The sequence below is a fragment of the Colias croceus genome, chromosome 18, assembly GCF_905220415.1.
Source record: "Colias croceus chromosome 18, ilColCroc2.1".
Lineage (NCBI taxonomy): Eukaryota > Metazoa > Arthropoda > Insecta > Lepidoptera > Pieridae > Colias > Colias croceus.
In genome coordinates this window covers 6,936,510-6,959,280 of record NC_059554.1, presented here as the reverse complement: position 1 = coordinate 6,959,280, position 22,771 = coordinate 6,936,510, and the positions used below count along the sequence as shown (strand labels likewise).

The window sequence follows — 22,771 nt, the reverse complement described above, 5'->3', positions numbered from 1 at the left end:
GAACGATTTTCTTAGTAAAAGCGAAAATGATTAGTTCGTTGAAAAACAATAAGGTATATTTTCAAGGAACTTGAAGGGCGCAAGTAATATTGAATGACATGAATAAATTATTAATTTAGATATAGAAAACACGACGTAGATTTAATGATAATTTGCAGACTGTATAAATGAGACTAACGAATTTTTAATGTAGAAACAAACGAGCCTCATTAGTATAATTTTCTTCATTTACCATATTACCTCTGGTTATTTTCAGTTGCGAATTTTTAATGGAAAAGCTTTTCTCATTATAAGGTACCGAGGCTATTAAGAAGCCCTGGTTTTAAAGGGTGCTTAAGTATTAATAACATTGTTTAATCTCATCAATGTTAATTAGATCTGCGATTTTAATTATTTAAGTAATGTACCTTATCTGAAATTGTATTTTTGGAACAATTCTTCGTACGCTTGTTCATGTATTCTTGGTAAGAGATAACAATGGCTTAACTTCTTGAACACACATTCGTCAAATGAAATGTTTATAGAGCGTAAAAAATATTAAGATAATTAATTCCAGGATATTTTTATACGAATATTTTGTATTCACGAAGAAGTTTCAGATCGTAATTATATCAATATTAGCAATTTTTACAAGTTTATTATTGGAATATCGGTAGTAATTTTTAAATTGTGTTATGACGATTCAAAATTGCTTCTAGGAGAAGTCTAATTGAATTAATAAAATATGTTTAAGTTTTGAGTTTGAATATGACAACAATAAAACAGTTTTTTTATGTTACTAGAATGCTGAGGCATCATATGACTTCAGCAGCAACGACCCCTTTCCGTATCCTCGATATACTGACGACTGGTTCAACAGGTATGTTTTTTTAATTCTTTTTTCATTAACATAATTGTTTTATCATTGCGAAATGATGAAAATGACTCTTCATTTGATACGCGGACCCCTACCAACCAAAAGCCTATGAGCTAATCCAGTCTGTAATCTTTATCTGTATTCTGTATCAAACTTCATCAAAATCAGTTGAGATTTTACGATAAATTAACAAACAACCATCCAAACATTTGTTAATAGAAGTAGGATTTGATCGTGATGCCGAAATTAAACCCACGTCTTTCATTTTGTCACAACGTTTGGATGGATTGAACCTTAAACGCATAAAATCGAACCTTGTTATCTAATTTCATGTAGGTACTATATCTTTATTTAGGATCTAATGGGACATGTCATATCATCGATCAAAAGTTTGCTACATTGCCTTGAGTTTGCAACTCCACTAGCATGATACAGTGTGTCAAGATACACCAAAAATATAGGGTGCTGTATCAATCTTTCTAAGTTTTCTATTATTATTTTGTCATAATTAGAAAACATTTGTGAGTTAAAACTTCTATGATCGAAAAATAATAACATTAATAAATAAGTTTTATGTATTTTTCGTGTAATAATATAGGCGGAGATTTCGTAAAAATAAGGCAAGTAATTTTCTTCCTTGTGAAAACAGGAAAACCCCTAAGGCCGCTAAATACTTAAAAGTTAAATGAGTTTCTGAAGTAATAACCAAATAATTATCTTGAGGTTATTTCCATTATATTTATTAGAGAGTAAATGGTATTGGTAATACCTATATAAGTTATTAAATGTGTTTTTTAATTATTAAAGGATTACTAGGTACTACCCACTTCTTACAGTATTACGAAATAATTGCAATTTTCATGAAGCAACCGCAGACCACTTTACTTGACACTAAACCAATGTGAATGTCGGACTGTGGACTGTGGTCTGTGACATAGGTAATTGAATAAAGAGAAAAGCACTGACTATTCCGAATTAAATTATCTATTTCCTTCATCCCAGTTATGTTATTTTAAGCGCTCGGCGGGCAGGAATAGGTATTGAAATTTAATCAAATAAATTGGAGCCTCTAAAGGCCGGCAATCTGTAGCCTTTAAGGATAATGCCAAATGTCTCAATCTTTATTAAATAAAAAAGACAGGGTTAATTTTAATTTTAAGTTAATTTTAAGGGCAAGCTTTAAAATTAAAAAGGTTGAAGTTGCGCTGTCTTACATAACTTTGAAGAACTTTTGGATATTTCTTAAGATTACTAATTGAATGTTAATGAAAATTCCTAAAGTCATTATAAATGTGACCTTTACGAACATAATATGTACTTATATAATGTAGAAAACGAAGATATCTTGAATTAAATTTTCAGCACAAAATATTATAATGATCAAATTTCCAGGAAACTTATAAATAATCTTCAGTTAAGTAAATTTTATTAAAAATAATATCAACTACGTTTTACCTTCTATTACTTCCAGATAAATCCCATCTTTCAATCACGCACTTTTGCTTCTTTTTAATTAAAAAGTATTGGAATTCGATTACCTATAATATTATGAAATTCCCCTGTCATGGTGGCCTGCTTCCTTTCGTATTAAATTCATTTCAACTTTCTTACACAAACGAACTAACGGACGCGATTAATGAGATAAAATATTTTTGTATACCTTTTTCTACAGTGTTATATTGACAGGCTCGCACTTTGATTGGCGTATGGCAAATACAATAATCAATAAGTACCTGTAGAAACAAAGAATTCAACACCAATATTTATTAGAGTAATACCTACATACTCGTAGCATAGAGCAAAGCTTCCAATAAAGCTGCAAAAACACTTCTAGAAAAAATCAAGTTGAGTGAATGCTTGAGTTTGAGCTTGAGATTGAGTTTGAGTTTTTAGTTCAACTTTTGTTTTAGCCATGGAACAAGATGCGCAGGCGAAGTAGCAGCCGCTCGAGACAACGGTGTGTGTGGGGTTGGAGTTGCCTACCATTCTAAAGTAGCTGGTAAGGGCTTTTTAATTATTATATGTGTATTTTTTGTAGTATTTTCAATTATTGTGTTGTATATTGTGTTGTATAACACTTCATTTCACGATACATCTGCGATCTAGATATCTATCCTTTTCCGAATTCCATTCGAAGCTTTCTTTATGTTATCGGATTCTAAGATTAATGGTTCAGTTTTCAAATTGTTTCTTCCTTTCGTATTTTTAATCCTATTAATCTTGAAGTAGTATTAAAATATAGTGTAATAAATAATAATTATACCGCAAGCTATTAATCCATCAAACAGTAATCGAAGTATTCGCGATCGAAACAAAAATAAATCCTCATCAAATATTGAAAACGCCTAAACCTCGGCACGGGGCTGAATCAAATATTTCGCGAGACAAGACTACGTCAGAAAAACCCTATTTGTGTGAGTTATGACACGAAATCCTCCGTGAAGGTCGAACGGGTAATCTTTTTGGTGCGCAGGTGTAATTTCGAACTTTATCCCGAGTGATGTTCAGATGTTTCGATTATATTTTACAACCGATGACTAGTTATTATAAAATATTTTCTTTGGTTTAGGGCCGATTTTTCAATCCATAGTTAAAACTTATCTGCCCAATAAAGTATTAGACGATAATATTAAAAGTTCACCCGTAAACTGTCAAATACGGCCAAAGAATACATTTTTGAAACGGTAGTTTAGTACGTTGTTCGACGAATAAATTGAAAAATCAGCCCTTAGTAATTTCATTCGCCAGTGAAGTCTTATCATTGCTACGATGACAAAAATATATTGAAATTAAAAATATATTGTAGTTCTACTTTGAAACCGTTATATATTTTTTCTTACAATAAAGAATTAAAATTCATTTAGAATGTAAAAATATATGTTATTAAATTTAAGGTAACATCTCTTCAGGAGTTTCAGAAAACATTATTGTAAATGATCACCACGACATTACATTACTGTTCCAAGTATAAAACGAAATACTACTTTAGCAATTCAACTAGCTTCCCAGTATAAAATAGATCGATCATGAGTGTTCTTCAAGGCAGAATTTTTATCGACACAGTCAAAAGGTCCCATTCAAACAATATCGGGACCATTGACGCGCATGATTGCTTTTTCCCGACAAACTTCGAATATTATATCAAAATTCTTCAATCTCAGAAGAACGAAGAACCTAATACGTTATGTCATTATTAAGCTATTTCGATTTACTGGTAGTTGTTAAAAATAGGTTTTCTACACGAATCCTACTTAGTAATTCGTAAAGTGAGAGTCTCTTCAGTCCAATCGTATTTTCAGAAATATAAATATTATTTTTAAGGAAGGATCATCTATAATTATTATCAATCTTTGAATTGATATTAAAACAATATTTCCAAAATAGTTACAAGTTCAGTCATGAGGATCGCGTAAAGGCCGTGAATAATAATCTTGTTATTCCTTAAAATTTCCAAGAAAAGAGGATAAAATGTTTCGTTTAAAAAATTATAAGAACTCCAATAAGCGCCAATTTATTTTTGTTGTTGCCAATATTGAACTTTTATAAACCATTAAGGATATAGGCGAATTTATAGTCGTGTTGATTTATTTCTTTAGCGACGTTGTTTTGATTATTGCTTCTTTATCTTTTCTAAATAATAAAATCTTTGAATAAACTCTTTTAAGGTTAATCAAATGTATTATGATCAGTTTTATTTCAATACTCTTAATAAAAATATCCGCTAACCTGCAATTGGCCAGCGTGGTGGTTCATAACCTGTACCCTCATAGGACGCCCGTGTCTTAGCAGTGGGAACTTATATGGGCTGATGATGATGATGATGATGAATACAAATATTGACCAATAAATAACGTCACTCGTCTCTATATAATCTATTATATTCAATAAAAAAATGTAGAATATTCACCAATATTTAAATATACATACCATAGGCTCCTCTGAAAATCCAAAAGGTACATCTTAGGGATAATCTTTAAAAAGTTTGGAGAGAAAGGATTACATAATAAATGAAGATTTAGTACCAAAAGGCCTATACGCAGCGACCCTTTCTAAATATTCTGTTGAGTGACTTTGACGTATTGGGTTAACTAATATAAAATGTTTCATGAGAATATCATATTATGTATGAATATTATTATTATGCATAATTCATCTGTTATGTAGAATATGTAAATTAAAATATTCAAGCAATTATTATACTTCTGTATACTCGTTATAATTATTCATAGTAATGTCGTTTGGTTTAATCTCAAAAGTTTAAAGCGAATTCAAATTTTGTTTAATTACTCGGCTCCTCGTTGACCTTTTGAGATTAATCTCAGTATATTATCTACCTTTTGTACTAAATTCTATAATAAAATTATCATATTTATTTTTATAGGGATAATAAGGGCGCCTGGGATTTTCAATAGCTATAAGAAAAATTCAGAAATATTTTCTCTGTGATACGATCGAATATAAAAGGTTTTCAAGGGTTTCGTTAAATTTTTCATAACAATATATTTTTTGGTACAGTTCGTTTTTGTATAAAATATGGTGACCTACATTCTTCATCTTCTAAAGAAGGATTGCAAACTGTACAAACTAGGCCCTTATTAAAAGATCCAACATTTTCCATACCCAAAATTCGATAGAACTCCTTAAAAGCTAACCTATAATTTTAAACTATTTTCTATTACGTGCAATATAATAATAGTAATAAGAAGATATACTTTTGTTATGGTCGAGAAATTCCAAGAGATATATAGAAATCATTCAGCTTATAAAGATTAACACGTTACAGTGCATAGATCAAACGAGCGCATGCTCATTCTAACCCAACTATGTCAAATTCTTCTCGTAGAACAGGCGTAGAGCATTCTTTCGTTGTTCTTAGTGCGTTCAAAAAGATTCTATGCAATATTCTAATACTGAACAACACTGAATACGAGTTTTCGTTTACACTAAAAGATCACGAAAAAATGCTCTTGTTCTATGTTCGTTTTATGTAATGCAAAAGCTATAATAATAAATAAAATGAGCATTTTTTCGTGATCTTTTAGTGTAAACGAAAACTCGTATTCAGTGTTGTTCAGTACCTATTAGAACATTGCATAAAATCTTTTTGAACAATGCTCATTATTGTTGGTTTGAAGATATGTTTGTACACGTAACATTACCCAAATAAGGAACATTATATACATAACAAATGTTACGTAATCAACATTTTGGCGAAGTATCGTGGTGGAAATCTCAGTTACGTCACAGTTAAAGCATAATAACGTATAACGTAGTTGAACTTACGTGACGATGGGCGTGTAAGGGAATATTAGTAATGGAATAAATACTTCTAATGTAATAAATAATTGTTAATGAATAAACATTTCCATAGCATTTTACCCTGAAATTATATGTAAATTGTTTCAAGGTTTATAGTTCACATATATATATATATATTAGTGCTCGACTTTATTAGTAGTCCGACGGTCTATAATTATTAATTTGGTTAATCGTCCCTATAAATAACTTTATAATATCCCTATAAATATTTATAAAAAGAAAGTACATAGATACACAAGAAGAAAGTATATTGTTTTCGCTACATTTGTAAAGAATTATCTCATATTAGGCACCTAGGCGGATCTCTACACAGGAAGCAGCCTTGCGAAGCAATTGCTACGCAAAGCATCTCGGTTTATGCAGTAGACGCGGCTATTCGACATGTCATTTTCCACGGTCATACCACACTGACCGAAATTGCTTCGCGAGGTTACTAGACAACAATTATTCAGTGTCTATATAAATATATAATTAGGTACTCAGAACAGTGAAATAAGCAGATATAAAGTGTGTATGTGTATTACTAAATGCAAAATTAAAGAGACAACTTGAAAACATGTTTTGTATGAGAAAACAAAGTGTACGTAGCGAGGAAATATTTTATGCATGTCTATGTGTGCCATTGTTTTCTCTACTGTTTCTGTATTGTTCACTTAACATACATGACAAGTTTAACTAAAAGCAAAGTAGAGTTGCATAAAATTGCATAAATTTAGATCCTGAAACTTTAAGAAGCTTTTTTTATTGATTGTTATTATCGAAAACTTTATTTTGTTTTCAATACTTTTAATGTCATGATAATACACTTTAATTAGCACCAATCATATATAGCACAAGTACCAAAAAATATATGAATAATCAATAAATTACAGAGCCAAAAAGGCTCAATTCAGTAGATAAACAAAACAACATTTTTTTAATCCCATATTATTTTATCTTCACTATTTTTATAAAGTATAAAATATTTGTCATAGTATTTTATTTCTACTAAGTGTGGACGTAGATTACTAAAATAGCTTTAAATTAGTTAATTAAAACGATAATCGGCGGTTGAAGGTTAATTATGCTTGATTATCGGCATTGTTCAGAATTTGTCAATGTTGAGTGATGCGGTTTGGAATTTAATTTCCTCCGTACCAAAATGTTGATCAAAATTCCTTTTATAATTATAAATGTGTTTTTTAAAGGGGATTATGAATTATAGTCTAAAGTCTAAACAGAGGTTTTAAATGGTAATTTATTAATTAAATTATTAAACCAGACGTTTGCTACACTTTGATATTAAAATAACTATGCTTAAAATGTTAATTTTTGATATTCCTGTCTTCGTATCTGTTATTATTTTCTATATATTCTATGATGCTGTCATTAAAATCCAGGAATCTTTTACGATGTTAGAATTTAAAAGAATTGATACAGATTTCCTCTGACATCACATAATGCTTCTTTAAACACAGCTAAATCTAATCAAATTTGGTACAGGCATTCGGATGTTGGACCAGCCGTACATGACGGATCTCATAGAGGCGAACTCCATGGGGCACGAGCCCCATAAGATCCACATTTATAGTGCCTCCTGGGGGCCTACGGATGACGGCAGGACTGTGGACGGACCGAGAAATGCTACCATGCGAGCTATAGTTAGGGGCGTGAATGAGGTAAGGAAATTTATTCCGTATTATTGTGTTATTGTGTGTGCTATTAAGACTCATCTACCTTATATTTAAGTGATTTGGTAGTTGTAACGATTGTAAAAAATTCGATTGGATTCGAAACATCATTTTCGAGTTGCTTGGAAGAAATGTACATAGAGAGCTTTTATCGCTAGTGAGCGCAAGAGCGATAAAACCACTCTTTGTTCTATATTATAAGGTATCTCAACATATACAATACAGAGTATTCATTCATCATTTTTAGTAGGTAGTAAACTGAAAAAATTATAACAATACAGCAAATATTAACTACCTACACAATTTTAGTAACATCCAATGATTATAGTATATTGGCAACAAAAACAAAAATTTCGTAGAAAATTTTCATATTACGAGTAAGTACTTTGTGATGTTTATCAGATGTGACATTTAGCAGTTTTTCATGAGGTATATGCCGTCACTCATGACGTCACTATTGGCGGGCCTCACATATTACGCGTCTATGATAAGAAATAACAATAACATAATATCCAATACACATATTATTATAGATGACAATCAACAATAGTTAACAAAGGAACAAAAACAATGTTTTTCTAATAATATAGATACATTAATTATTGAACGGTATCATCTGTTAGTAGTTTGTAAATATATTCCTAGATAAAATGTTCCTTTTTCAAGTAAAGAAACAAACTAAGTAAATGTGATATTCGAGAGATAAGAAGCAATGAATTGGCTGTTGCCAATTTTCTGTATATTGTCACTCACAGCTAATCTTTTATAAGATGAATGTTCTTTCACTTTCGTCTTGAGAAATTGTTTCTAAATTAGGTAAATTTATCCAAAAACTTACACTTGAAATTGTTTAGTATGAATTGTGTACAAATGTACAGTATACAGGCTTTACTACCTATATAATATATGTATAGTGAGCATCCTTGCTGCTGCTTGCTGTATGTATGTCCTCCTTGACGGAGTCGTATTTTATGCAAATAAAGTGAACATAGCATGAATATAAAAGTTATTATCCAAGTAAATAACTCCATCATGCATTCCATTAAAATTTCTGCTAAACAATTGAGCCGCAATGCTTTTATCTAAAGTATCATATGATAATTGATAACATCTACCTACTGGCTACTAGTTCGTACTTTATATCAATTAAATTTATTCTATAACAATGCCGCTTACAAAGAATGCAATCTACGTAAGTGCACTAACTATGAAAGTGATACTAATGTGAACTTAATGAAAATATATAGGTCAGAACATTTGAGCATATTTTACAAATTCTTATAAGATCCAAGATATATTTAGTTTCCAATATTTTTATGAGCTCCTCAAACTACAAATGCAAGTAGGTTAATCGAGTTGAAATCATTCCTTTTTGCAAAAATATCCGAACAATTTCATACGATTTTTATAGTAAGTATTAAAGTGTTTCATATAATCTCTTACATCTCGATGAAATTTCTTTACACGAATATGATTTTATACCAAATTTATGAGCTCTTTATAGTGCAAACGGTAACAAAATTTAGTACCTAAATATAAACTTCAAATTTGAAGTGGTTACTTGTTCTCATGCCTAGACATAAACTTATTAATAATTTTACTTCATCTTTGCGAATTGGATTGATAAAGTCCAATGAACAACAATGAAATAATTACATCTAAAATTATGATAGATATTAGATAGAGTTGCTTCTATCAATCAAATAACTATTAAATTAATTATTGGATTGGTTTATTGCTTTTCGTGGAAAAGTTTATTCTAGTATGCTATTTATTGCAGGGCTCGGAACCGGTTTGAAAAGAGCGGTTAATTTAGATTATATACCGGTAAATATATCGTTCCTTCATTTACCGGTTAAACAAGTGAACTGTTTATAAGTAACCCAAATGATTAAGGTTACCGGTTATTTCTGCACAAACGGTTTTGACACCCAAATTAACCGGTTAATTCCTTTATTATTTTTGCCTCATTTTTTAACGCTTGCCACAAGATATAGTGAATCTAATATCTATACATATAATAAATCTGTAGAAGGGTCAATTCTGTACATTGAAAATATTGAAAAAATAAATACCAGGGGGTGTTACTGGATCGATACCAAACCCAAATATGTGATTAAAAAAATTTTTGTCTGTCTGTATGTTCAGGCATCACGTGAAAACTAACGGTTCGATTTCGATGAAACTTGGTATAATTATACCTTATTATCCTAGGCATAAAATAGGATACTTTTTATCCCGGAAAAATACGTAGAAAAAAATAAATCTTAATTTTTCCGCGCGGACGGAGTCGCGGGCGGAAGCTAGTATCTAATATATTCTATTCTAAAATATAGTTTGTAAGTATAGATGTATGGATGTATGGATGTTTAGCACACATATAGAGGGTAACTTGGATTAACACATAGGATAGTTTTTATCCCGGAAATCCCACGGGAACGGGAACTATGCGGGTTTTCCTTTGCAAACGCGGGCGAAGCCGCGGGCGGAATTCTAGTTATCAAATTCAAATTTCAAATATAAACTAAAATTGCGAACTTGAGTGCGATTAAGAATTTTGTAACTAAATGACTTCGCAACGTCCAGGCCCGTCGAGCGAGGGTAGCGGGGGCCGAGGATCCTTATGTAACTTGGTTTTAACCGGTTAATTTTCACCACCAAAACCAATATTAATGAAAAACCGGTATTTCGCATAAACCGGTAAAAACCGGTAAAGTGCAACCTTTAACCTAAATCAATTTCGGTTTGGGGTCAATGACCGAAACCGGTTAAGAATTTAAACCGGTTTCCGAGCCCTGATTTATTGTGATATTTTAGCCCATTATTTAATACAATATTCTTATTCGAAAATATTATCGAGCTTTTTAGATATTCTTATTGCGATAAGCTCACACGTGGATTCGATCTCCGACTCCGGTAAAAATAAAGATTCAATTACCAGTCCTAAAATTATCCTTAGTTCTAAGTACATAATAAAAATAGATAGCGTTATTCTACTTCTGAAACAAATAACTTAACCGAAATAAAAGAGGCTAAAATTATGTTTCCTAAGTACATAATAGAGCATATTTATTAACTAGCAGTACGCTCCGCTCCTTCATAGCGTGCCGATAATATATAGCCTTCCTCGATAAATGGGCTATCTAACACCGAAAAAACTTTTCAAATCGGTCTAGTAGCTCCTGAAATTAGCGCGTTGAAAGAAACAAACTCTTCAGCTTTAAAATATGTATAATAGATTATTAGATATTAGTCGAGTTGCCATTCTGTAAACATGTTATACAATTCGCTATATTTACCGGCATTTTATAAGATTCTATATTCATATAAACATAACCACACCTCGCAAACTATTAAAGTTCTTATATGCATATAAATGTATTTCCATATAGATAGATACTTAAAGATAACGATGTGGGAGGGGAATATGTTTGCTCTAGAAAATTGGAATCGCCGTCGTCCAGTTACTTTTATACAAAGTACCTATACTTAGATACAATACAACGATCATATTTTAATTTTCTCATCTCATTTTCGTGGATACCTTTTCGTATTCTTTGATTAGCTGAGTTTTCATGAGGGACTAAGGTCTGCAAATATCCATGGGTGGCCGGTCGCTTACGATTAACGAACCACCCTTTAAATGAATATGAAATGAAAATTATTTATTGCATTAAAAATAAAAACATAAAAGCAAGCAAACATTACCGCTAGGTAGCGATCTCTACCAGATAACCCTTTATGTATAGGAAAGAAAGTAAAATGTAAATAGGTAAACAAAAACAAGGCTAAGAAACTAAATAAAACTTTGCCAACTCACACATAAAAAAACTGTATGAATTCGTGTTTAATGTGCAGCAGTGAAAATTGTTTATGAAAACACGTATTTGTTGAAGTTTATATTATACGCATGTATTCGGTTCGATCCTTGTTATTAAGCTAAATTGCCGTGTAAATTGATTTATTTATTAAGGTTTAACTCGATTCCACAACACTCACTCAGTTCATTTTGACGCTGCAAAATGTAATTAAAGTGTAAAGGTAATATTAATCGAATTGAGTTGAACACAAACATACCTCTTTTAAAATTGGTATAGAAATAGAAAATAATTCCTAAAAATCTGATAATTTATAAAATATGTGAAAGAGAAATTTAAAAAACTAAAGTGACGTTAATTTAGCTTTAAAAGGTACCTAAGTTGAAAAAGGAGCAAAGTAGAAAAAATAACGTTGAAGACAAAGGAGAGCTTATTGCATTTGCCTTCTGACGCCTCCACAAAGCCCCTCAGTAAAGCATTTTAGCTTCCCTTATTTCAAACCTCTCAGCCGTCATTTCCTTTCTAAATGATGGCTGAAAGTTGAAAAATAACGACGACAATGCTTCCTGCGTGAAATGAACAAGCTTGCATATTGCAATTTTACACATTACCAGTGTAGCTACATTTTGAAACATGCTTTTCTCAACAAATGTATTCTGTAGTTAGTAGTACAATTATTTCAGTTGCTCTGACGTGTTTCTAACATAATTTAAAGCGAATGGATAGTGTTCATTTTAACATTTTCAAAACATGGGGCAATTGCAGCTTGTCTGCCATGTTTCTTGTATAATTTAAAACGAATAAACTAATTACGGTTGTAATGTAATAAAACTAACTATATCCCATTGTTAAATAAAATAAACTTATCAGACGATAATCGTGTTGTAAACAAGCTTTCCGCCTGCGGCCTCGCCCGCGTTTTCAAAGAAAATCCCGCATAGTTCCCGTTCCGTTTCCGGGATAAAACCTAGCCTATGTTGCTCAGTGAAGATGCAGCTTTCTAAAGGTGAAATAATTTTTCAAATCGGTCCAGTAGTTTATGCGTGAAAACCATACATACTCATAATAACAAACCTTTCCTCTTTATAATAATTATTATTAGTAGATAATAGAAAAACAAATACCTAAAGTATTTTTCCATTTACAAAAGAAATTTCCCGAAATATCAGTATGTGAATGTCCTTTATTCAAACAAAAATAGTAACATAATCCTTAAATAGATTATATATTATAATTCCGAATACAAGTAAACCCGTTGGGCAATAATGATCATGGTTCAGAAAATATACAAATTTCCCCCGAGACCCATCGAACACTGTTTTTGTTTTCTCTTTCACGAATACAATATCTGATGAATGAGATAATTTTATTCACACGCATATTACGAGAATTGTTTATTGTTTCATTGAATAATGTGGAATTTAATAGATGCGAAGCTGTAAATATTTCTATTGTGTTAAAAAAACTTATTTTTTTTTTGTCTCTATAAAGGAATCTTAGAACTATTCTAGGCTATTGAAAGAAAATATTGTTTATTTCTACCATCATTTATCACTGACTAGTGATAGTTCTTACTTCCTTTAATATAATTGCGATAATAAACATATATTACATTAAAGAAAGATTGTACAAACATAAAATATAAATTGCCAATTAATATAACGTTTAATTGATTTGACAGGGTCGCAATGGACTCGGCAATATCTATGTGTGGGCGAGCGGCGATGGCGGCGAAGATGACGACTGTAATTGCGACGGCTATGCTGCGTCTATGTGGACCGTCTCTATTAATAGGTGACACATTTTTATTTTCTATTTATTGGTGTATTATTTGATTAAACAGGGAGGCACGGAAGATGAATATCGTCTTGCTGGACAATCAATGTAAATTAATGCGTATTGGAATTTCGTTTTCATCTAGTTTCATCTAGGTACTAAAAACATGATTGATCATATTTTAAAGGTCAAGCTAAGTCAATATAAACTACTTATTACAAAATTCAATGTATATTTTAATTTATTGGAACTTAACGTTAAATTATTAACCTTTGAAATTAAATAGATTATCAGGACTGTTTTGTGTATTTCATTGTAATTGATATAATGTGCGATCAGCGACATTAACATTTAGGAACTTTATCGTCTTACAATGTTTACCTAACATCTATCATAGCTGTATGCCCTATAGACGGCCACACCACAATTCCTTCTAACTAACTACAAATCAACAGCGCAATAAACGACGGTCAGAACGCGCACTACGACGAGTCCTGTTCCTCGACACTCGCGAGCACGTTCAGCAACGGCGCCCGCGACCCGAGTACGGGTGTCGCGACCACGGACCTGTACGGAAAATGTACTGCGACACATTCGGGGACTTCTGCTGCGGCTCCTGAAGCGGCTGGCGTGTTCGCATTGGCTCTGCATGCTAAGTGAGTATTACCCTAATCATAACAGTGTAATCAACGAAGGTCAGGATGACGTGTCCTGTTCCTATACACGGGAGTATCTACTGCAACGGCGCCCACGACTCGAGCACGGGCGTCGCGACCACGGACTTGTATGGGAAGTGTACCGCGACCCACTCGGGGACTTCTGCTGCAGCACCTGAAGCGGCTGGCGTGTTCGCATTGGCTCTGCATACTAAGTGAGTATCAACCTTATTATCCTTACTCACAACAGTGTAGTCAGAACGCGCACTACGACGATTTCGTGCTCTTATTATCGAGTCCATCTTAAAAAAAATATTTCTGTTCATAATAATTGATGATAAGATTGATTAATTATTTGCTTCCATTGTATTTTCATATTTATACTAGTTTATCACGAAAGAATAGTGGGTGTACCGCGTAGATTGGGTTACACGTACATAAAAACATACCTACTGATAAAATGAACAGCATTTCTAGATAACATTTCCTTTTACACTAGTTATGTCCCGCCTACGCGCTTCGGAATCAATTAACGCGTCGAGCGAAATTCGTTCTAATAACGGAAAATTCGATTTGCGAAAATAGTTTTACGAATGTACCAGTAAATTCAGTTGTAGCAAAATTTATCAAATCCATAATTTATCTGTAACTTTCAGTTAAATATTGTATTGTTTATTTTTGATGATCAAATTCTTTATGATCAAAATCGTGATCGTGTTGATTTTTATTAAAAAATGCTTGCATATTTATTTGAATCCTCGTTAAATTGGCTTCACTATGGAATTTATTCCAATTCAGTCGTTATAAGCCGATTGAGCCGCTGAAGGTTACTTAAAAATTTAAAATCCATCGAACCGTTTTAAAAATGTGAAATCAAGTTGATGAATAGACAGACTAGAAAAACAAATATTTTAGTGAAGGTTGTTTATAATTTTCCTTTCACATGCATTTTTTTACAAATTCATGTTTACAGTATTATCATGAGGTTGTTTATTTAATAATTTTAAATTAAATTCTCGTATTACAGTGCTAGTTATCAAATTCCTCGGTACCACGGCTTGACCAAATTAGTACATTTTATATTACGCAATTGTATATTGTGAAGTCTATGTCGTAGTATATTATTTGTGAAGTCTATATTATGTTTAACTATTTTTAAAAACTCCATAGAGATAAGTTTGCCTGGTCGGCTAGTATTTATCTAAGTTTCCGTTTTATACTGACCTTATTTTACTTAACTATGCAAAACTTGATTTATGTCTAAAATGTAGCACACTGCAGAACACAGATAACTATATATTAGTCAGAGACTGCAGAAATGTTTATTACTCTACCCGAAGCGGTTTTGTTCTCGGCTTTCTGTATCACAATTTAGTTTACTGTTTGTATACTCGGTATTATCTACAGTTTATACTCTGAATATCTGACCTCAGGAAATATTGTTACAGGAGATACTCTTGGGAATTTATAAGCTATGTTTTGAAACATATTACGTATCTACCTACATAGTATCTAGCGGTCCGCCCCGGCTTCGCCCGTGGTACTTATTTCGCAATAAAAAGTAGCCTAGGTCCTTTCTCGGGTATCAAAATATCTCTATACCAAATTTCATGCAAATTGGTTCAGTAGTTTAGGCGTGATTGAGTAACAGAACAGACAGACAGAGTTACTTTCGCATTTATAATATTATATAGTATGGATTGAATAGGAAATACTCAGAGCATTAATTTAATGCTCTAAGAGGAAATACCACTATTATCAATTATCATGATAGCTAATAAATTATTATCATAAGTGAAAAACAGATACTATCTACTTGTAAATTAAATAATTTAATTTTGAAGCAACCTTCTTTTCAAGGGTATACAATAAATAACTTCATAATTATAACACCTATCTGAAATTGAGAAAATATATTAAAACCTTTACATTTAAATAATCCCATTTTCCTTTTCCATTTTATGTAGATACAAAAAAAAAATATAAGAAATCAGACTTTTTTCTCATCAGAATTTAATTTACTTGTTAAGCTTCAGCTGATTGTTTGTAAAATTACTGGACCGAATACAATACTATATTGATGGGCACGAGATTTCCATTAACATTTCACAATCTCTATTAATTATTTTTGTAATAAAGGTTCGCTTAATTAAAAACATTTTCGTTTGTACAGGGTTGAATATTCGAGCTTATTTTTTAATAGAATTGATATTTCGCTATTACTTTTTGAAAGTTAAACTTGGTATAAAGCACGTATTCATAATAACATATTAAACTTATAATTATCTACTTACTTAGAGGTGGAAAAGTTTATATGAGTTGTGTAGATGTTTGTTGCTCTTTTACGCGAAAACTTCTGTAACAAGTTCGCTCAGAACTTAGTTAGATATACACAGAAATATATTCAAATATAGAGTCTTGGCCTGGATGGAGTAAATAAAATACCTTCATTATAATATCTTTGTTCTTTTATTCTTCACTATTGAACCCGCATTCTCAAGTCTCAAGAGAATAATACTTATGTAAAATAGTCTTATTTGACGAATACGCTAACTCTATTTTTCCTTTATATCTTACTAGCTGTGCCGCGCAGTTTCACCCTCCCATCCTCCTTAGCGTGATAATATAATATTATAGCCTATATTACTCGTGGATAATGTAGCTTTCGAATGTTGAAAGAATTTTTAAAATCGGTCCTGTAGTTTATGAGCCTATTCATTACAATCAAACAAACAATTTTTTTTATAATGTTAGTGTAGATAAATTAAATAACATTCTTGTTTTCAGCCCCAACCTGACCTGGCGCGATATCCAGCATTTAACAGTATTAACATCTAAGAGAAATTCCCTTTACGACGCAAAGGTAAGGCTTGTTATCTCTATGTCAATTAACTGAAGCACCTGTATGCAAATGATGTTAGTTCTATCCTGAATCTAGATGTCTATGATGCGATCTGATTCCCCGTGACCTTTGGCTTATCTTAGTGTATATTAGACGATAGGAATAGTTTCTGTATTTTAGATTTAATTTGACTTTGATATCATTTCTTGAAACATAAACATATGTTTTGATGAAAAAATGAATGGTATTTAAAAGTTTTCATACAAGATTTTTGCCTCTTGTAATTGTATATTTAGGTAGTAAATTCAGGAGAGGAGATGGGGATTTTCATAGATTCAGTTATACCAGTTTACTTTTTATTCTTTTATTTTATTCCCTTTAGATAATTTTAGTCCAATTTGTTATTATAACAGTATCAAAGTCTGCTTATTCTTCACAAAAGATTTCAGGTTTTTTAAGATTTTCGTTCATTATTTTCTCTTTGGTTTGCTATTCCGCGCTCATATTGATCACTGAAGCTTTTATATACGTAGTAAGAACATTGCTACACTAAACTTGTATTGAGTATTTGGCAATGTTTATAAAATAGAGGTTCCTAGAAATAGTATGGGATTGGACCTAGATTAACTAATTTCGGATCAAAAACTACATTAGAGACCTTTCCTGAGAATAAGTAGAGGCGTGTTAAATGTTAAGAAATCATTCAGCGTTCAGACTTTTAAAAATCTTACTTTATGAACAGAGAAGAGAGGTACTTAGAACAAAATTTTTTATCAGGGTCGTTTCCATTGGACTATGAACGGAGTAGGCTTGGAGTTCAACCATCTGTTCGGTTTTGGCGTGTTGGATGCAGGCGCTATGACGGCATTAGCGGCGAATTGGAGATCGGTCCCACCCCGGTATCATTGTGAAGCTGGATCGGTTAATACTCATACGTAAGTTGAATTCATTAAGGTGACTAGTAGAGCAAAACGCGAGTTTGCTGCTAAATTATAATGCTTTAAAGTATATGATTAACTGCAGTAAAAAATCTCAGATAAATATATAATATTCTTCAGGAGATAAACTAGCTAGATAGTGTGTTGAAAACACAATACAACTTATTTTACTCGATAGAAAAAAATCACAAAGGTACCTCTAAAAAAATCTTTTGATGCTTAAAAACCATACTAAACTACATGCAATCATTCTGTTTTTTCAGCAAATAATTCTAAAAGTAACATACTAAGATAATACTGTGTTATTTTTTTAGTCCAATCAATAGATTTCGTGTAAATCGCAAATTCTTATTCCCAAACCAAAAACGTACGCATGTGTGCGTGAACGCCTGTGTACCGACACTACCGGCCGAGGCCCGTTCGTAATGATTCGCGTATGGCGTCGGGCTGCAGCTGTGGCGCGGCGTGTGTGTGTGAGTGGAATGAAATGCTCACTCAGGGCAGCGCCTTAATACCTTTAAAACAATATTTATACTTTTACTTATCCGATTTTGCTAGGGAAATCCCCGCGGACGGTAGTGTAACACTGCACATCGATACCACCGCGTGTGCGGGCGGCGCCAGCGAGGTGCGCTACCTGGAGCACGTGCAGGCGGTCGTCAGCGCCAACGCCACGCGACGGGGCGACCTCGAGTTCTTCCTCACCAGCCCCATGGGCACCAGGTTGTTACTACGATATACAGTGTGGACATTTTCGATGGGCCCTGGAGGGAAAGGACTTGAAACACTGAAGATAGCTTTGCTGAAAGGAAACAAAACTTTATTTTTAAAAAGAAATAGAACTGCATTCAAAGATTTTCGAAAATTCACTTAAATCAACCGGGAATCGAACTTAATAAAAATTAAAAAATATATAATTGTTATCTTATTCTTCTGGAAGGATCCTGGATGAATCCAGGGCCCACCGATAATTTCCACACTGTATATACATATATTTCAGCACAATTTTCACACATGACACGATCTGATTCCATAGGTAGCTTTTGTTTGTGTTATGGAAACCAGATGGCTGATTTAATAATACATAAATAATTATATACATATATAATTTTAAATTAATACTTATAAACATAATTAACAGCGAGACACAGAGCAAGCATCTATGTTCATCACACAAATATTGGACCTGGGTGGGAATCGAATCCACGATCTCTGGCTTGGATGGCCAACTAGGGTCACTACCAACTAAGCCAACCGGTCGGTCAATAATATAGATTCTACTATAACAATACTTGTAGCCAATCAGATGGTAGTGTGATGTTGCATATTGATTATACCGTGTGCGGTCAGAACGACCGAGGAGAAAAGTATTTAACTACTTACTAATCGGTAAGTAGAGTTAATGTCAAAGAGAGGCGAGCATGCAGAAGTTTTTCTAACAGACGAAAAGAACTATTATTGTATAAAAATGAGCACACACACGACAATGTTTATCATTACAAACATCTAAGCTATACTCTATGGAGACTTGGTCACGTAGAGTTAGATATAGAGTTGAAGACTCTATCATTTAAAAATACCCAAAATTCCAAAATACGTTTATATCGTGGGGAAAAGCAATTACTTTTCTAACTTTTGAATAATTTTAAGCTATTGCATAGCTTTTATCTCAGACTTTGAGCGCGGCGACCAAATGTAAAAATTCCGTAACGAAAAAACCTCCAAGCAGCACAGTTATGCAATAGCTTTACCGAGTTTTATGAAAATTCTAATTAAATGTTTCAGATCAATGATACTGAGTAGGCGGGCGAACGATGACGATATGAGAGATGGCTTCACGAAGTGGCCCTTCATGACAACGCACACGTGGGGTGAATATCCACAAGGAACATGGACTTTAGAAGTGAGTAATTTATCAAGTTTTAATGTTTGTTAAATAAGAGCTTTGCAAGTTAAAGTTTTTGACGTGACAACGTCTTATAATTCGATAAAGCCGGCTGCACGCACGAAAAAACATGACTCATGCGGCGTTACCTCGCTCTGACTCATCTGAGGCGTTCCATGTAAGGCTTGAAGTGCGAGCGAGAGCGCGGAACGAGCGACAAAGAAGCACAATCGGACGTTGTCACGTTCCACTATCGTCAGTAAACCGACTTTACAGACAACCAATTTTTTTTTTTCTTGTTATAATTTTATTGTGTCGTTAAAACTATCGTCTTATTTATGTTTTAAACATATTGGATAGTAATCAATTTTTTTGTCTGTGTGTTGCATCATGTTGCATGTAGCGCGATTTTTAAACCTTTAATGGAATATTATTCTGAAAACTTGTAGTTAAATATTTATAATGTGAAAATAGTTTTACACTTATCGTGGTTTCGTAAAACCATACCATACTTTCCCCTGCTTAAAAGGTGCATAATTTAGAATTAAAAATATATGAATTTAAATGTATTATCTTTTCCTACTATAAATAATAAATAATTAAATAATGCTATCCTATCCTATCCTAACCAACTAAATAATAATATTATAAATGCGAAAGTTTGTGAGGATGGATGTGTATGTGTGTGTTTGTTACTCTTTCACGCAAATACTATTGAACCGATTATAATGAAATTAAGCACACATATAGAGGGTAACTTGAATTAACACATAGGATAGGTTTTATCCCGAAAATCCCACGGGAACGGGAACTATGCGGGTTTCTTTTAAAAGCGGGTAAAGCCGCGGGCGCAAGGCTAGTTCTTTATAAATTTACTAGCTTACCGCCCGCGGCTTCGCCCGCTTTGTCTAAAACCTAATAAATTATATACTAAAATCTTCCTCTTGAATCACTCTATCTATTAATAAAAACCGGAACAAAATCCGTTGCGTAGTTTCAAATCAAATCAAATAATTTTTTGCATACTTATACATTTTACATGCAGGTATTGCAATACAATATTATATTCAAATTACATTAATACATAATTATATTATCACATACATTTCAATTTTCCAATACACAGATTACAAATTAACCATGAAAGTTTTAAATATTTAAGCATACAAAGGGACATAGGGACAGAGAAAGCGACTTTGTTTTATACTATGTAGTGATAATAACATGGTACAGCTGTCGACTCTCGTTAATTCGAAACTCGAGGGACTCTCAAAATATTACGAATTATTAAGAGTTTGAAATATCAAATGGTTCGAAATTTGTGAGAGAAAATAAATAAAACTTCGAATTATTAAGTGTTAATCAATTATTCAAATTCAAATTCATTTTTTATTTATTAAATGCTATTCTACAGTAACCGAATGATAACTAAACATACCAATTCGTGAGAAGTGTAAAGTCAAACTATTACTTGCTCTGTGAAACTAATCATAACAAAAACAACGGCTCATTGAACAAGTTTGAACTTGTCGCAAAATGTACCTACCTGACTACCTGCTTACAATCTTTCCGCCTCTTTCTCTGCAACTTTGAATTGTCGAGTGTTGGACGCCGATGAGTTCGAAAACGCGTCGTTTTGTTATATAGCAATGGTATTTTACTATTTTCATTCGAATTACCAAGTGCACAAAAATGTATGGATTTAGTTTTAAATATAAAGAGATTTTGTAGGGACCTCGTGATAACTTTGAATTATAGAGAGGTTCGAATTATCGCAGGTTTGAATTAACGAGAGTCGACTGTATGTGTAGGCGCGGTTCAACGGCGGGTCGGGTCCGAGCGCCACGTCGGGCTGGGTGCGCGGCTGGGCGCTGGTGCTGCATGGCACGCGCGCGCCGCCCTACGCGCTGCTGCAGCCGCACGACCCGCACTCCAAGCTCGCTGTGGTGAAGAAGGCGCATGAGGACAACGCACGGACTTAAATGTATATGACATCCTATTTATTTATATTTTCCGTTATTTTTTCTACGTTTTCTGTGTTTAGGTTTTGTTTTGTTATTTAGGTTCTTTTGTTTATCTGCAACCACAAGAGCCGCACTTTAAGCTCGCAGTCGTCAAGAAGGCGCATGAGGACAACGCACGGACTTAAACGTATATCCGATCCTACACCATTTTGTTCTTCTGTCTTCTTTACTACTTTTTCTGTGTTTACCCACTACTTATCCGATTTAGTTGTATTTTTTGCTGTTGTTTTTGTTACTTCTTTTGTTTAACTACAGCCGCAAAAGCCGCACTTCAAGCTCGCGGTCGTGAAAAGACGCATGAAAATATCGCACGGACTTAAATGTATATCTATCCTACTTACATTGTTTAGTTCAATCTCCTTTACTAATTTTTCTGTGAAGTTTTGTTTGGCTATTTATGTTTGTTTGTTTTATTTAGCTCTTTGACAAGGCGTATGAGCACAACCACAGAACATATAAAATGTGCTGTGAGCACAACTCACGGACCTAAACTTATATTATATCCTACATTGTTTAGTTATTCGTTTTCTATCTTCTGTTTTAGCTGCAGTCTAAATATTACTGTTTACCTTTTGTTTTGTTTTTGCTACTAGAACCTTGTATTCATGGTAAACATTTATTGAGAATATAGATCTATATTGTTGACGATGAATATTGAATAATATTGCAAAAAATTTTGTTTAAGTATTGTCAGTTGTTCCTCTTCGGAAGAAAACTTGGTAACAACTTGCTAGCAACTCTGAAACAAATTCATTCAATTTTTTTTTTATTAGATAGGTGTATATCATAAATACGAGGCTATAAATGTTTGGTTCTTCGATTTTGTTCATTATTGTTGGTTTAGTTTTCATTATCTTTCTTATTTCTCCTTTTGTTTACTTGTTTGTTATAAATTATAGAAATAATGTTTTTTCTCTTCCATAACGGGTTACTTACTTGAAGAAATACCCAATTTAGATAGTATTTATCTACGCTACGATATGTACT

At 32.7% G+C, this 22,771-nt stretch overlaps 1 protein-coding gene across 1 annotated transcript in view; it reads left to right on the top strand.

Annotated features, from left to right (window-relative positions):
• LOC123699680 (neuroendocrine convertase 2) overlaps positions 1–22,058 on the top strand; it is a 46,606-nt gene extending 24,548 nt beyond the window's left edge. Inside the window, exons 5-14 of the mRNA XM_045646690.1 lie at positions 783–859; positions 2,767–2,855; positions 7,658–7,833; positions 13,345–13,457; positions 13,895–14,095; positions 16,883–16,958; positions 17,715–17,872; positions 18,434–18,598; positions 19,661–19,778; positions 21,572–22,058. Coding sequence (XP_045502646.1) covers positions 783–859; positions 2,767–2,855; positions 7,658–7,833; positions 13,345–13,457; positions 13,895–14,095; positions 16,883–16,958; positions 17,715–17,872; positions 18,434–18,598; positions 19,661–19,778; positions 21,572–21,742 — 1,344 coding nt within the window. The 3' untranslated portion in view covers positions 21,743–22,058. The remainder of the gene's footprint in view (positions 1–782; positions 860–2,766; positions 2,856–7,657; positions 7,834–13,344; positions 13,458–13,894; positions 14,096–16,882; positions 16,959–17,714; positions 17,873–18,433; positions 18,599–19,660; positions 19,779–21,571) is intronic.
• The last annotated feature ends 713 nt before the right edge of the window (positions 22,059–22,771 follow it).